Raw genomic sequence first — 16,363 nt, forward strand, 5'->3', positions numbered from 1 at the left:
ACGTCATCTACCTTGGGTAATAATGACTTTCGTGCATCTTTATCAAATCAGTCTTGTCCCCTCTATGCATAGGTGCTGGAAGGACGATGTTAGATAACCCTAATAGTCCGTACAAGCGCAGGGTCTACTTGCTTGATCGATGTGGCTGGATTTAGGTACTTACGGTCTGGTCGCCGTTGTTCAGGCCACCGAAACATTCCCCTATTTTTGCAAGAGACGCTAGGGATGAATCAAAAATCCAACTCATCTCCACGCATTGGCAGGTATCAAAAACCCTCTCGTCATAAGATCTCCGTCTTTTATTTTCCGCCTCTCCTTATCATTGTCATTGTGGAATAGACTCTGCAAATTCTCACTTCGAGTCATCCTTTGCCTCTTTTTCCTTTCCCGCTCTTCTTTCAAAACGTGGCTGTCAACAGGGCTGTCGAGGCGTTCTCTATACCTTTCTATCAGCCACAAATACAATTGAGGCTTAAATGTCCCTGACTAGCCCTGAAATGTGCTAGCCCCAGATCCACCCGTCCATGTCCCCATCCGTCCCAGACAACATCGGACAATCCAATATCATAACCAACAAGAGAAAAGCAAAGCACCAATGCGTCTCGCACTTCCAAACTTATCGAAATTACCGTCAACAGGAGTAGAAACATATCTCACATCTCTTAAAGCAACCCAACTGAAAAACCTCGCCCGAGAAACAGGCATCCCATCCTCAGGACGCAAGGATGAATTGCGCCACAGAATCAGCGAAGAACTCTTGACGAGTATTCTTCTTCATGAGAACAAGAACCATAGCACGTCTGAACATAAGAGCAAGACGAAAGAGAGAAAGAAAAGTGGAAAGGAGTTGAGTATATTAAGTATTGATATGGGAATACAAAATCTTGCGTTTGCGCATTTGATTGTTCGGCCGTTGGGGGAGCATGCACCGGGGACAGGGGCTGGAGTCGATAGAGGATTGATAATGCTGAATGCGTGGCATCGCATCAATGTTCAGGAATTAAGATCTTGTGCTCCTGCGACTCAAACAACGGACACAGAAATAAGTTTACAATCTCTCCTCCCCGCCTCAGCATTTCGCACATTTACCACGAAAAAACAAAGCAAGACCACAAGACAACCATTGGCAGGAAATGATGAAATTGAAGAGGAATCAATCCCTCAAACTGAGACAACAACAAATAAAAACTTTGAACCCGACTCACTCTCCTACAACGCTTACGTGTTACTTTCATCTCTCCTCCAGGCCTACAAACCAACTCATATCCTCATCGAACGGCAACGATTTCGCTCAGGCGGCCAGTCGGCCGTTTTGGAATGGAGTTTGCGCGTAGGCGTGTTTGAGGGTATGTTGCATGCTGTGTTGTGTACAATGCGGGAGGTCTCTAGACTTCTCCACGATACTCACAGTGACATTTATGGTTTAGACGGGGTCGTGGATGGGTTAAAGGTTTATGCCATCAGTCCAGCGAGGATAAAGCAATTCTGGGATGAAGGGAAATCAGAATCTCTTCTTGACAATGAGGAAGAAGGCAGAAAGGGGAAAGGTCAGAATCAGCGGGGTGTGAAGACATTCAAAATGGATATTGTGGGTGATTTGCTTTCTGCTTCGACGAAAACAGGGAAGAGTCTTTCGTGCTGGGATCTTGCTGTCAATACGGACAAGGGCGAGAAGGGTCTTGGTGTCAGTGATGTGGTAGATGCATACCTCAGACGCTGGGATCCGCAAGCCGTGGACTCACAGCCTACAGGCCTGAAAGGAAGGAAGAAAAGCATGTCAGCTACTACCGAGAAAGCACACAAAATTGACAAGATGGATGATCTTGCGGATTGTTTGTTGCAGGGAGTAACCTGGTTGGAGTGGCAGGCTAGACGGGCCAGGATTGTGCGTGGAGAGTTCTTGATTCATAATTGAAACAGCTTGTATGCACTACGTGCGTACTAAAATGGATATATACTGCTGAATAGAACAATAATCTACAATGAATTCAAACTCCATCTATGTGCTAATCCTATTCCAATGCATCAATATTCAGGCTCATCTGTGTCGCTCGAGATGATACAGGCTAGCTGTTGATGTATGTGAAAGAATAATGTATTTCCGAGAATAGAATCTCACTGGCTAGCAGTAAGACAGATGAAAAGTGCATGTAACGAACACAATTCAAGAAGATGGTTTGAAAATCGAAGGAAAAAGGGCCATCACCCAGTGTTGCCCTTGTCATATATCTGAACAGGTGATGGAACGAAATGGTTAAAGATTGAAGCACATACACATGCTAACGCAGCGTAACATTAGTCGTAACCCGGAAACGACTGAAAAATAGACACGGCGGCGAAAATATGATTGAACAAATACCGGTACAGTATCGTGAACTCATATGCGTCTAGAAATAGCCGGTGGGGCGGGGACGGTCAGTGTGCAGTGGGACAGTCTTAGTCAAGAATCCAGAGGATGTCACTTGGCCCTGCCCTGGAACGTTGGTCGGGTAGGGTGCGACGGAAGTATTGCCGTGACCACCATTGGGGCCGCTTGGCGATGGGGGAACCTTGAGAGTAGTAGTCTCAGTAGGTTGCGTGGGAGCAGTTGTAGCGGTTTTACTTGGGGCAGAAGATCCAGTCTCAGAGATCACCTGAGTATTGAGACCACCTGTGGCATCGGGAATGGCGGTCTAGATAAACAGATTAGACCTATCAGGAAAGAATAGTGAGCATATTCTAAACTTACCACGGTGACGGTTTCCTTCTCGGTGACGGTAACGGTGGCCTGACCACTGCAACCCTGGCCGCCATTGCCATTGCCATTGCCAGAAGCGCCGGGACCAGAGCCTGCGGCAGTAGATGTAGCGGCCAAGACAGTGACAGTCGAAGTGGAGGTAGAAGTGCTGAAGACAGTGGTTGTAGCTTCGCTGGATGAACCAACAACTTGATTGTTACCACCAGGGGCCTATAACTCTGTTAGTCTCAGTTGTCTCCGAGAATCAAGGGAACATACCGCAGTGGCAGTCACGTAAAGCGTGTCAGTCTGAGTGCGATGGATGGTAGTGGTCACGACCTGGGTTGAAGTACCCGTTCCCAGTGTGTAAGTCAAGGTCAGGTCCGTCTCAGTAGCAGACGCAGAAGAGACAACAGCGGAAACAGGCGCTGTGCTGAGAGGAATAGGGTACACGGTGACGGTGGGTGCAGAAACAGTCGTGGTCAAAGAACGCTTGGGGTGCAAGAGTCCGTATTCATGGTGGCGAGCCTCGCTCACAGCAGTCAAGACAGCGATGGCAGCCAACGAAATCTTGGTGAAGAACATGGTGAAGTCTTGTATGGTTGAATTGATGCTGAAGATGGAGGTCTGTCTTCTTCTGAGCTGAACGATTTGCGTAGGTTGAGAGGCTTCGAACTCGTCAAAGTCGAATGGTGTTGGATAGATGGTAAATGAAAGAACGCGAAGTCAATTCGCTTGAAGAGCTCTTGAAGGAATGAAAGAGCAACAACAGAGATGGTTCAAAGAATGTAAGAAGCTCTACCCAGAGAGTGCAAATGAGTGAAGAAGCGAGTCCTGATGGCCTTGATAAAAGAGAGGAGAAGAAGAAAAGGAAGAGAAGAGAAGAGAACGAAATTAAGGAAAGAGTCCAGCCCGGCAATTTTAGAGTTGGGCCAAGTGGAAAGAGCACGGTGCGTGGGGTCCTTCCCTTGTGGCAGCTTTGCGGTACGGCGTAATTACAGGGCTACGCTGATGTCAGCATGCCGTGATTGGTTGATAGAGATATCAAACCCGATGGACGTGCGCAAACTATCTCTGATTGGAGGACAGCCAGATGTGTGCCTGACTAGTGGGTGGGTCTTGCGTTTGAGATCAATGAAGGTGTAATCTAATACGGCGCCGTACCAATGCCCTATTCCGTCGTTGAAATTGCTAGGATCTTTGCTTATTGCCATGTCACCTTACTGAGTACTCGTACTAGTAGCACTGCAACGGACAGAGGCACTCTGGATGATCCCATATCTGCTGATATTACCTACCTCCGGACGAATCAATCCTCACTGTCTGTCCGCTGTCCTCTGTGCTCCGACTCGTGCTCCGTATCCTCTTAACTCTGTCAGACGCTCAACTCAACGATAAGCACATCATTGCCTGGCGTCGGACAAATCAGACTGCGCCATTCAAATGGGCGTTCCTGATTTGTCAGGCTCCGAGACAGCCTGTTCGATTAGCGCACGCCCGAGACAAGCCATCGGTACGAAGCCCCCACTTGGCCTGGTCCTGTCACTTTGATTTCATTTACATACTACGTAGGATGATCTTCATGGCCATATATGCTCCAAATTGAATACGCGCTATAAAGATCCAGGGTACGACGGCCTCGCTCTATTAATGATATTTAATTTGATCAAAGCCACACAGGGCTTGCCAATGTCCGCTAGCAGCTGTGGCACAGTACACGTTCATAAGAATATCCGGCCAGTCCGAAAAAGACCAATTTATTTTATTACAGAATTTATTGAGGAGATGGCTCTAGACAAAAGAGAATAAAACGTCAATATGTTTATATTAAATATCCACGTCTGTGTATTCCATCATCATATCAGCTCTCTAATTACCAGGAGATCAATCGTTTCATTGTTGGTTTGATCAGATGCTCATCAAAGCTCCGTACCAAGCATGAAACAGCAGCACCTGTCTAATCCAAACGATCAAGCAGATCGATAGAAACATTTTAATCTATCTTCGACGTCAAGGAAGGGCCTAAAGCAGTTATTTGTTTATTAATGTTTCTCTAGAAACGTTTAACGTACGATATGTCCAGAGGGAGACTGTGCGGTGACCCACGTGCCTTATCGGCACAGATAAGCTGAGATCGAGACTGGTTGTCCAATCAGAAAATGCCGATACTCTGTGGCTGACCATAACGCTCGGCCCGCCATCCGACGTACTTCCATCACCATCATCTTTTAGCCTTCTCAGTTCGGCACCAACATGGCAAACAATTCACTGAACCTTCTTCGCTCGCGATACGCATCCTCACTAAAAGAATTCATATCCTCACCACGAACATTCGAAGTCCTAGACCGCGTCCCCACCGAATCCCACGAACGACGACCAGCCCAAAACGCGCATTCCTTATTCATCCTAGACTCCTCCTTCAACCCTCCCACGGCAGCACATTTGGAAATCGCATCGACCGCACTGGAAGGATCCCCTCAATCATCAAGATTGTTATTACTGCTTGCGACACAAAATGCCGATAAACCATCCAAACCGGCTTCATTCGAGGATCGGCTGGTCATGATGAACCTCTTCGCACAGGAACTCCGAACTCATCTCCAATCATCCTTGCCATCCATCCCCGCCGCGGATTTACCGGAGGTCGATATCGGGGTGACTAAAAAGCCGTATTTTGTAGACAAGGCAGCTGCGATAGAACAATCTGGGGAGTACCCTGAGAATCTGGAACAGGTCCATTTGACGGGATACGATACTTTGATCCGTATCTTGAATCCCAAATACTATCCACCTACACATACTTTACAACCACTAGAGCCGTTTTTGTCGCGGCATAGGTTGAGGGTTACGACGCGGCCGGATGATGAATGGGGGGATCGTAAGGAGCAGGAAGAGTATTTGCGGCATCTTGCTCAAGGCGGGCGAGAGCGAGAAGGCGGGAAAAGGGAATGGGCGGAACGGATTCAGTTGGTCCCTGGTCGAAAGATCGGCGAGGTTCCCGTCAGCTCTACGAAAGCTCGGAATGCTGCTCAGAATAAAGATGCGCTGCTTCATTCTTTGGTGCCAGCCGCTGTGAGCTCTTATATCATGTCACAGGATTTATATCAGGCCGAATGACATGTAGACGATTGTATATTATGAAAGTATAGAACTTTGCAGATGCATAGTCTCGAGCTAAGGTATGTTTTGTGATGTGTATATCGTACATATGGCCATCCTCTGATGGCCACTTCATTTCGCCAAGTCCCCCAATGGCTCAAACCAAACGCCGTAGTCGAAAGTATCATTTCCCTTATTGTACAATGCAATCGTCCTCGTCCTCTAATCTTCCTCTTCCTCCTGTGTACCCAATGTATACGTCAAACCCCCAGCCACCAGATTCGTCAACGCCAAACCCATAGATGCACCACGAATAATTCCTCGGGGACCCCATTTCTTCATAAACGCCTGCTTGCGTCGACTAGCAAGTAGAAGATATAAACCGGACCAGGCGGCGCTGATACCCGCCGAGTCTTTTTTGAATCCGTTCACGTTCGTGTAGGATGTAAATAGGAGTACAGGGACGAAGCTCATCGGTAGCAATTGGAATGGCCGCATGTGTTGCGCGGTGATGAGGGTTGCTAAAAGTGTGGGCGGTAGAGGGTTTTCTGTGTAAATTAGATTAGTTAGTCAATTTGCTTTTACATAGACATGCAATTGAGAATCAGGTGAAGTCAAAATTGTCTTGGTGCGGACAATAAGTGGAATAGGAAGATATTACGCACCTCCCCAGCTTCGAGCAATCTCGTACACAGACTTCTTAGCCTGTTCTGTCCCGTCTGAATTCGCCATTGTGTCCGTAGGTCTTTCTCCAAGAATACTTTATAAGAACTGGCAATTATGATAATTCGTAAAATGGTCAATATCGCAACAGAAATATGAAATGCTTAATTGTAAGCTGTAAAGATATCGCCAATCAACTTATATGCGAAAGCTCCGTCAAGCCGGAAGTGGAACCAAGCGGCGAGTCAACTTCGAAGACCACGTACAATTTAGGACCACTCTTTCTTTCCCAGAAATCTAGAACAACAACACACAACACCATCGCTTGAGGCAACTGAGATTCTCCGCTAATAACCATCATCCAGTCATTCATTCTCTGTTTATTAATATCGTTTACGAGGTTGTCGATACGTTTCGGCGGGGCAAATCGTCGATTTCATTCTCCAACGACCACGGCTCTCCCTTTGCAGATTTGTTGACGTCGCTGCACGATCCACGAGATAAACCACATTTGGGCGGCTATTCTGACTTAATCCCTGAGGCAATCTTCCATCTGACTGAGACGAGTTTTGAGACTGGGATATTACCCACCCAGAAATGCCTTCAGCAACCGCCTCTGGAGCCGACAGCTCCAGTGGATCAGCAAGGTCGCGCGAACACAACTCGGGAAATCAAGACCGTAAATATACCCCCGAACAAAAAGCAGCAGTTCTCAGAGTACGAAGATGTTCTCCGACGGCATTTTACGAAATCCTGGCGGTCGAAAAGACGGCGACGGATGGAGAGATTAAGAAGGCTTATCGCAAGTTGAGTTTGCTTACCCATCCGGATAAGAATGGTTATGAGGGGGCCGATGAGGCTTTTAAGAGTGTGTAAATCATTTTCTAATGGAAAATGTCTTACTCTTACTAATTGATATGATGATAGTGGTTTCCCGTGCTTTTCAGATACTTTCCGATGCCGATAAAAAATCGAGATATGATAAGTTTGGCGGTGATCCTGATAATAGATTTTCGGCATCTGGTGCTGGTGCTGGTGCCGGGCCATCTGGTGCGGGCACGCCATTTAGCGGATTTGGTGGTGGATTTCCGCAAGGTCGACCTGGCGGAGCCATGTTTGAGGAAGAGATATCGCCAGAGGAATTGTTCAATCGGTTTTTCGGTGGTGGTGGATTCGGGCCTATGGGCGGCGGCGGATTTGGTCCGTTTGGTATCCAGACCAACTTGATGATTGACATGACTGTATACTAACTAGCAACTATAGGTGGCCCTCAATTTGTCTTCAATATGGGTGGTGGTCCCGGATTCAGAGTTCACCAATTCGGCGGCCCGGGTGTTCGCAGAAGACCACGTGAAGCTAACGCCCACACTCAACCTGCATCCCCCGGCTGGGCTTCATTGACTCAACTCCTCCCACTTATTCTCTTGTTTGTCTTTCCGCTCCTCTCCTCTCTATTCTCGGGAGGATCAACAACTCCCACCGGCCCAAGCTATCGATTCGACGGACCAGTCTCCCCTCATACCATGCACCGCATCACACCGTCTCTCAAACTAGATTATTACATCAATCCGCGCGATGTGGATGACTTCAGCACGCGGAAATTTAGAGATTTAGACGTCCGGGTCGAAGATGAATATGTCAATAAAATCCGCTATGAATGTGAGGAGGAAGTACAGGAACGGGAACGCAGGATGCAAGCAGCTCAAGGGTGGCTATTCCCGGACGTCGAAAAAATGAAGGAAGCAAGAGCCATGGAATTAAAAGCCTGTCGTCGGTTCGATGATTTAAAGAAGAGAAGAAGATTCTAATATTCCTAATATTGTATTTCTCTCTTCTCTTTCTTTTTTTTTCTGTCTTATTTGAAACAGCTGGTGGTTCTATCATATTCTTTATCCTTTTTTTCTCTCAGTCAATACTGAAACCTTTTGGCACTCAGTCTTCTCTTCTATGGAGTGACTCATGATCGGACTAGTATCATGGGATGTTTGGTTTGTGCTCTCTAACCCTTGTATGAGCATGTGTTTATGATTTACGTATGTGCCATTACATAGCGATTCAGACACTTCTGACATAATGTCCTATAAACAGTATTTATAATTAATCTATCGGTTTTCATTCTTTCCTCAGACTAATTATCCTAGTATCAGTTCATGTAAGTAAACTTGTGAATAGAATCAGTGGAGCCAAACCCTGCCCTGACCCACCCGGCAAGCTCAGCTTAGTAAAGTCAGCGAGTGCGGGCAACCTTCACTTAGATTCCATCATTTCTATGGAGTTTGCCTGCATGCTGTCATTAATCATTCCGCCAACACAACAATTACTCAAGCGCGACCTCGCCTGCTGGACTCGACTACACTGGTTTCATCGGGTCATATCATCGCAATATAGACCTTTACTTTTCTCCAGCTATTTCTCTTTATTGCTTACTATCAGATTACCTTTACTATTTCTTGAGGGAGCCTAAGCTCACTGACTCCGAAGATGTCGGAATCGATGTCAGATGCTGATAAGGTAAGTTTTCTCGAATGTCTTCTTTCAAGTCTTACAACTCACGCTTGTCGCCATTTAGATTCGCAATAAGAGGTTAGCAAAATTGGGAGGACCATCAACATCAACAACGTCATCAACTTCTTCACCGATAGAGTCGAGCTCCCCACAACGACCATCGCCGGATTTGTCATCGCAACAACAACAACTTTCACAACCAGAGATATCGCAAGACCAAAGCGATGCTAGATCGAGCGAGTCTGTACAAGGCAAGAGGATAAAGATTACACCATCCTCAGCAACTCCCAATGTTCCGTCGCCATCGGCGTCGCCAGCGCCACCTAAACAGCGCGCTGCCCCCAAAGCGGAGGAGTCCCTCGAGACATTTGAAGATAGGACATTACGCGCATTATTCAACATCACTCTGGACGAGAACCAGCAGAAGAATATACACGGCAACAAATTGACTTTCTTACCTGGAGTACTTGGCGAACTCAAGGATGAAGGATCCGAAATTAGATTATCTACCGGTGTCTTGGATCAGGCGATTTTGGAAGCTGCGTCGAACACGGGTCGAGATACACCCTTGGATTATCTGTTACCGTGTTGGAAGCGTGTGCGACGATTAATCAAAGGGTTTCGGAAGTCGTCCGACAATGACCCTAGATTTGCAGTGATCAGTGAGGCCAAACGACTGTGCATAAGTTATTGTGTTTTTGCAGTGACTATGCCGGAGATGTTTGGGTTGGTCTCGCTTTTTACCTTGAGTGGCTTGGTTTTTAACTGATGCTGACAAGAGCTTTTCTGAATAGTCAAACGCCAACCGGTCGCTCACCTTTAATTCCAAACCTCCTTCTTGATGCGGAAGATGATCGCGGCGTGGATCTTGACTTTCTTTCTGAAGTGGTGAAGCTGTTTGAAGAACAGGATGATTTGAAGCCGACGATTGTTTCGACGGTGGAACAGATGAGTCAGGAACTCTCTGCGAAGACTATGAATGATGATTATAAGCCATATGTGACGGTTTGTATTCCACCTTATTTCCTGCGGATCTTGTGCTAACATTTTGCCAGGCTTTGAGGAACCTCGTTCATAATGCTGTTATCGGAGCTACCATAGCCGAGTCTCCGCGATTCCTGGACGTTGCAGATGCTGCGTCCTTTGAGGTGAATACACTACTTGGACCTTGGTTTCGTTTGTCGCCGCTTCAAGCACCTGTTACGACTACTTATTTCTCCAGTCCCAAGACACGGGATCAGGGATTTATTTTGAACTCGCAGCGATCTCTTCGAATGACTCAGCAATTGCTCAGCTCTGATCTTTTAGACATCATCAATCATTTAATTCGTGCGTCGAAAGAGGCTAGAGAGAAGGTACTTGATTGGTTTGCGGCGGCCATCAACTTGAATCACAAGCGGAGAGCCATACAGGTTGATCCCAAAACGGTGTCATCCGATGGATTCATGTTCAATATCACTACTTGTCTAGACCAGCTCTGTGAGCCGTTTATGGATGCAGCGTTTACCAAGGTATGCGCTCTCATATATTCTGACTGTGCGCGTATGCTAATTAAACAGATCGATCGTATCGATGCGCACTATCTTCATCGTAATCCTCGTGTTCAGATGCGTGATGAAACCAAGATCAATGCGGACCAGCGTACATCTGACGAGTTTTATGCCCAAAAAGTGGACGGCACCTCCAACTTCATTTCCGAAATTTTCTTTCTTACCGTCGCAGCGCATCATTATGGCAGCGAATCACTGACTTCCAAGCTGGAACAACTGGAAAAGGATCTCCGCCATATGGAAACGCAGATCAATAAGTTTGAGCTAGAGCGACACAAGTGGATCCACAATCCTATTCAATTGAGGACATTTGAAGAGGCTCTTAAGAAGTACAAAGACCGGCTTGACCTTGGATTTTCTCTCAAGTACAGTCTTCAAGGCGTACTATTCGATACTTTATGGCAGACTCGGTCTATGCAGTTCATGAGATATGTCATCGTATGGATTCTCCGTCTCGTTTCTGGAACGGACTTTCCCAAACAGAAACTTACGTTGCCTCTACCCGAAGAACCTCGAGAAATTTTCAAGTGTCTTCCCGAGTATTTCATTGACGATATCGTGAGCAATTTCAAGTTCATAATGTGGTCTATGCCGCAGATTATCACCACGGCGCAAGGTGACGAGCTTGTGATGCTGTGCATCGCATTCCTTGAAAGCTCGCAATACATCAAAAACCCATATCTCAAAGCTGGTCTTATCTCTATACTATTTCGAGGAACTTGGCCTCGACCTGGAGGAGCTAGAGGTATTCTTGTGGATTTGCTCAATTCATTGCCCTTTGCAAATGAGTATCTCCTTCACGCTGTGATGAAATTCTACATTGAAGTTGAACATACCGGAACTCATACACAGTTTTTTGACAAGTTCAATATTCGATATGAGATTTTCCAAATCATCAAGTGCATCTGGGGAAATCCTGCTTATCGGAACCAACTCTCCGACCAAGCGAATGAGAATCTTGACTTCTTTGTCCGGTTCGTTAATCTTCTTCTGAATGACGTGACATTCGTTCTTGATGAAGCATTCACTGCATTTATCACAATCCACGATACGCAAGAGCTCCTGAACCGAGAGGGAAATACCATGGAGCAGGCAGTACGCCAAGAAAAAGAAGAAGCCTTATCTGCGGCTCAACGTCAAGCCAAATCCTACATGCAACTCACCAACGAAACGGTGGCTATGCTGAAACTCTTCACGGAAGCACTAGCAGATTCATTCACCATGCCTGAAATCGTACAGCGATTAGCAGACATGTTGGACTACAACCTGGATGCGATGGTGGGGCCGAAGAGCTCCAATCTGCATGTTGGAAATTTGCAGGAATACGGATTCAATCCTCGAGGACTTCTGAGTGAAATCATCGATGTGTATATTAACTTGATGAACAAGGAGAATTTCATTGTTGCGGTGGCTCGCGATGGACGATCGTATAAGCCGCAGAATTTCGAGAAAGCGGCTGAAATCATCCGCAAGCGCGGATTAAAGTCAGAAGAGGAGCTAGCTAAATTGATCGAATTGTCGAAACGGATCAAACAAGCCAAGGAGGCGGATGAGCAGGCCGAAGAAGATTTGGGAGAGATTCCGGATGAATTTCTTGGTATGTCACTTGCCTTTCTATGCATAGGTGATACATTTACTGACAATATGGAAGATCCCCTTATTTACACCCTCATGGAAGACCCGGTCATCCTACCCAATTCAAAAGTCACGATTGATCGCGCCACGATTCGGTCGCACTTGCTGAGCGATCCACATGATCCCTTCAACCGAGCGCCGTTGAAAATTGAGGATGTTATACCCAGTAAGTCCCCCACACCCCCACAACCCCTGTAGAGAAGCAAAGTGTCATTCTCTAACCTATTTGCTAGATACGGACCTGAAAAAGCAAATCGCGGATTTCAAAGAGGAACGCAAAGCTGCAAAGTTACAGTCACTGAAACAGGATGTTATGGATACATCGGCGTGATGATTTTACATTGCATTTTTTGATGAATTAGTTTACATATGTATTAGCATTTTCATCATTGAATTGTTTTGCACATGAGTGCGAGATGAAGCACTTGGTATCCAACGTTCCAGATATGACTCTTGAATTGCGTTGGATGTTATAGAGAGATATCTAGGTTTTCATGAATGGTGTATAGATCTAGATACTGTTATACCTACAGTCTAGTACCTAGGTGACTATACGTACCAGATTTCCTTTGCCGAATGGGGGTTTCCTTTGGTGGCTCCTGAACAAGCTTTCTCCATACAAAACCTACAAATCACAAAATTAAGGAATCGACTCACTATAGAGCATGCCAATAAGCTCAATTTCATCAAAAGTCGCGCGTTGAATAACATTATGTCTAACCAACTAAGTACCGAGGTCGCGGTACTCGAAATTGAGGCTGAGAATGACTTTATAGATACCCGGAAGATTAGTCAATCTGTAATGGATTCGGAATACGGCAATAGAGGGGGAAATATTGAAGAATCTCAGGTTAGCGACGTCGCCAGGCCGTTTATTTTGATCTGATAGTAATTTGGAATGCAGAAAATCAGGGTTCTTTGGAATTTCCATATGTATGCCAAGACGCACTAAATTTATATGGCAATTTTTATTTTCCAAAAACCAACAAATTTCAAAATTTCATTTCAATACGTTGAAATTTCGAAATTGAAATATTTTTTTCCCAACCCTACTCCGTACAATACAGGGGTGTTAGAAATCATATCACGTGATTTTAACACAGTACGAGCAGATACGGAACATCTGCACTGGAATACAAACCATTACCAGAAAGCCCCAAAAAGGGGGATCCTCTTTTTGGTGAAGTTGTAATTTAGTTCCGACACAGGGATGTGTCGGATTGCTGGGTTAACTTCAGGCCAATCCTGAATAGTAGTTACAAGGATGGGAAAAAGAAGTGACTAGCAAGATTTGTGTGTACTGAGTTGTCTCTGTCTCTGTCTATCCCTCAGGTCTTTTTAAAGCAGGGTGTTTATAAACATCTTTGGCGGGGTGATTTGTGAGCTATCATGAGGGGTAAACATTGGGCTGAAATCTAGGTGCCCAGATATATGCCCTAAGGTGCCTTTTAGACCTGTAAGATCGAACATCGGATCTCTCTGCCTCGTTTGTAATCCGGATTATCTGACAGGATGTGGGGGCCGGGCATATATATATATACAGTGGGGGTGCAGTAGTGTTGACACCCCCCTTCTTACCGCCCACGTTTATTGCCTGCAAAACTTACACCAAGGGTGCCAACACTACTGGAAAGGCACTGTACATGCGGTCCCTATCTATCTGTATTAGGAATCAAGATAGCTTCATATTGTCAGGCTCATTAGGCCGCTTCGTGCTCGTGCCTTGCTACCGTCTATGCTTCATAATACGGACCATAGCAAAACCAACAATAATCATTGCGTATAGTTTAGGTAGAGACAGTCTAGGAAACGCTTTCTTACTTTGCAAGCATTAAATTCCTTTGAAATTCTCTGGAATGATTACTTTACCTATTTGTCACGTATAACATGTAAGAGTAGCACTATTACATTTTATGTATTCAGGTTCAACAGATTATTTACTGTTGGTTTAACTACGTCCTGATAACACGAAGCACAGGATTGCGCAGTAAGGCTATTCCAAAGAGCCCATGAGCCTGATAATATTGATGTTATTCGAATATTATGACGGGTTCCTAAAGGGGATATCCCCAGTGTGCTGGGTAGGTGAAACGGAATAACTAATATTCCGGTGTTGATACTCAACACCTGGGGATTCCCGTACACACAATTACATTTTGTTTACATCAAGGCTAGGAATGGATTAGACTAATTAGCTACGTGACGGACAAATCTAAATATTGTTTAATATATAAATTGGGGGAATTGGGCTCTTCCAAGTTCCTAACCCTCATTCCCAAATATCTCTCTGATTATTTCACTTGATATTCCTTCTTGCCCCTTATCTACTGGAGAGCTCTGCTTATACTCTCTTTTCGTGGTTTGTTCTCATGATTCATCTTTTCGCGCAAATCGAAAGAGACCTTGCCGGGATTATAATGCCTTGAATAATAGCATATTTTCTAAGTCTTCCATGGTACGAAGAAGTAGATCCTCCTGGTTCTTCCTCCCCTAAATCTCTACCTTCTGATATGCCTACTCCATCTAATAAATCTATGCCTGCATCTCACAAAAATATATCCTCTGACAAATTAAGTCTGGTGCTGTTTGAATTAGCTTCACAAGGATTGAAGTCTCCTCAATAGAATGTGGATAATTTCTCAATTAGACCAAGAGTGATTTTAACAAGACTCCAACAAAAAACAAAAGAAGAGATCACGTACCAGCTGGACTGTAGATCATTTTAATGCTATAGGCCTTGAGACTACATGGTGTCCCAAAGGCGGCCGTCATAGAAATGATAGACTACTTTTATGTAAACGATGCAATTTGTTTAACCAATTTAACTACACACCTTTACAAAGAACACCATATTGAACAGAATATGATTACATCTCTAGCTGGGCCTCTTGATATGTTCATAGAACTAGCTAAGTCTAGACTTAATCCTATGCAGGCTCTTCTTCGCTGGGTAATTAAAACACAGCAGCCTTTTATAGTTGTTGAACATCCTACATAGAAAGAACTTCTTATGAGCCTAAATGCTAGCTGCTCTACCAAAACTGCAGATACTCTTTGAAATTGAGTTCAGAGTGAGTATTCGATTTAGAGGAACCAGTTAGAGCAAGAATTAGCTAATACCTGCCAATCGATTTTACTTTCACGCCGCTGCGAGATGTCGCAACACAAACAAGGGTATATCCCAAATTCTTGTCACTATTATGGCTGGTAAACGCCGAACCGCATGTTGGTGACATAATCATCACTTCTGGACTTGGCCGTGTCTGGGAAAAAGTGCTACAATAAGGACTTTCTAAGAAAATCAAGGTTATCAGTCAGGGGGGGGGGGGGGCGCCTTAGTGACCGCATTGTTATTACGCTGTCAGCCAGAGAAGTGGTAGTGGACTATTTACAAGAGTACTGCAAGATTTATGTCTAGGCTTTCAGCAATAGCCTGCTAGACATTCCAATATTAAAGAAAGCTAACCAGGCGGTTGTTATCGTGGGAAATGAAAATGAACAAAGCAAGACGATGGATGAAGTCTTAGAATAGGCTTTTGAGGACACAGATTTCAAGCCTCAACAGGTAGTTTTACCTTCTAATGCTCCTCTATGTCTTGATGTAACCTAACTACTAGTAATAAGTTTGACACAACAAGCGGTTCATTGCCGACGTTTTCACTCGTGGCCGGCTAAAGTAAATATCCCTAGACATATAGAATAGTGCTTTTTTTCTATACTAATAACTGAGCTGATAAACTCAGTTGCCAAATAGCTGCCCACACGCCAGTAAGCTTCACATAGAATAGGGCCATTATTATATATATCCTGCATAGCCATTATAAGTAACTCTACAGATATTCTATCTGTCGCATTAATAATATTAATATTTTACTGATGGATACTAACTCTTCTATAAGGATCTGACCCTGATCATTTCTCTTATGAGGTGCGGAGGCCCCATGGCTCATGGAGTTTGGGGCGTATTCCTCCGTACAATATATCTACATGCCAAAAGTCCTATGGATATCAAGTCTAATCACTTAGATGGTTAAATCAATGTTCTACTTATTAACTCTATTGTAAATACTAGAACGTCTATTATAGAATTTGTATAGCCCATTCGCAATCTTCATACCACTATTTATATTGTGGTTATTGCTAGTTTTATTTAAGCTCGGTGTACTTCTGGTAGCCATAGAACTAACCAGAAAAA

The 16,363-nt window shown here is 44.8% G+C and overlaps 6 protein-coding genes across 8 annotated transcripts, besides 2 other annotated features; 4 read left to right on the forward strand and 2 right to left on the reverse strand.

The window, feature by feature from the left end:
- Positions 1–595: 595 nt before the first annotated feature.
- On the forward strand, positions 596–1,915 carry TSTA_071940 (uncharacterized protein; the record flags this gene model as incomplete). Its single annotated transcript, XM_002341144.1, has 2 exons — positions 596–1,046; positions 1,131–1,915. The coding sequence occupies 2 exons, from the start codon at positions 596–598 to the stop codon at positions 1,913–1,915; spliced, it is 1,236 nt and encodes a 411-aa protein (XP_002341185.1).
- A 169-nt stretch (positions 1,916–2,084) lies between these two features.
- On the reverse strand, positions 2,085–3,308 carry TSTA_071950 (uncharacterized protein). The gene is made up of 3 exons (XM_002341145.1): positions 2,996–3,308; positions 2,729–2,947; positions 2,085–2,672 (listed from the first exon to the last, which is right to left on the reverse strand). The coding sequence occupies exons 1-3, from the start codon at positions 3,299–3,301 to the stop codon at positions 2,388–2,390; spliced, it is 810 nt and encodes a 269-aa protein (XP_002341186.1). The 5' UTR covers positions 3,302–3,308; the 3' UTR covers positions 2,085–2,387.
- Positions 3,309–3,566: 258 nt separating this feature from the next.
- Positions 3,567–3,605: a sequence feature (GA-rich).
- Positions 3,606–4,960: 1,355 nt separating this feature from the next.
- Positions 4,961–5,833, forward strand: TSTA_071960 (cytidylyltransferase family protein; the record flags this gene model as incomplete). The annotated part of the gene is made up of 2 exons (XM_002341146.1): positions 4,961–5,788; positions 5,813–5,833. The coding sequence occupies exons 1-2, from the start codon at positions 4,970–4,972 to the stop codon at positions 5,831–5,833; spliced, it is 840 nt and encodes a 279-aa protein (XP_002341187.1). The 5' UTR covers positions 4,961–4,969.
- TSTA_071970 (uncharacterized protein) lies at positions 5,826–6,778 on the reverse strand. Its single transcript, XM_002341147.1, has 2 exons — positions 6,481–6,778; positions 5,826–6,363 (listed from the first exon to the last, which is right to left on the reverse strand). Exons 1-2 carry the CDS (start codon positions 6,545–6,547, stop codon positions 6,038–6,040), a joined length of 393 nt encoding a protein of 130 aa, XP_002341188.1. The 5' UTR covers positions 6,548–6,778; the 3' UTR covers positions 5,826–6,037.
- Positions 6,779–7,075: 297 nt separating this feature from the next.
- On the forward strand, positions 7,076–8,603 carry TSTA_071980 (ER associated DnaJ chaperone (Hlj1), putative; the record flags this gene model as incomplete). Its single annotated transcript, XM_002341148.1, has 3 exons — positions 7,076–7,346; positions 7,406–7,678; positions 7,742–8,603. 3 exons carry the CDS (start codon positions 7,076–7,078, stop codon positions 8,284–8,286), a joined length of 1,089 nt encoding a protein of 362 aa, XP_002341189.1. The 3' UTR covers positions 8,287–8,603.
- A 356-nt stretch (positions 8,604–8,959) lies between these two features.
- Positions 8,960–12,756, forward strand: TSTA_071990 (ubiquitin fusion degradation protein UfdB, putative; the record flags this gene model as incomplete). Of its 3 annotated transcripts, XM_002341149.1 has the most annotated exons (7): positions 8,960–8,989; positions 9,048–9,709; positions 9,778–9,988; positions 10,039–10,494; positions 10,543–12,130; positions 12,185–12,334; positions 12,402–12,756. In XM_002341149.1, 7 exons carry the CDS (start codon positions 8,960–8,962, stop codon positions 12,497–12,499), a joined length of 3,195 nt encoding a protein of 1,064 aa, XP_002341190.1. In that variant the 3' UTR covers positions 12,500–12,756. The 3 variants fall into 3 exon arrangements, with proteins under 3 accessions (XP_002341190.1, XP_002341191.1, XP_002341192.1); XM_002341150.1 differs by having other exon boundaries at positions 10,543–12,334; XM_002341151.1 differs by having other exon boundaries at positions 12,185–12,756.
- A 3,264-nt stretch (positions 12,757–16,020) lies between these two features.
- Positions 16,021–16,041: a sequence feature (AT_rich).
- Positions 16,042–16,363: the final 322 nt, after the last annotated feature.

The sequence above is a fragment of the Talaromyces stipitatus genome, genomic scaffold, assembly GCF_000003125.1.
Source record: "Talaromyces stipitatus ATCC 10500 scf_1105507295523 genomic scaffold, whole genome shotgun sequence".
Classification (NCBI taxonomy): Eukaryota; Fungi; Ascomycota; class Eurotiomycetes; order Eurotiales; family Trichocomaceae; genus Talaromyces; species Talaromyces stipitatus.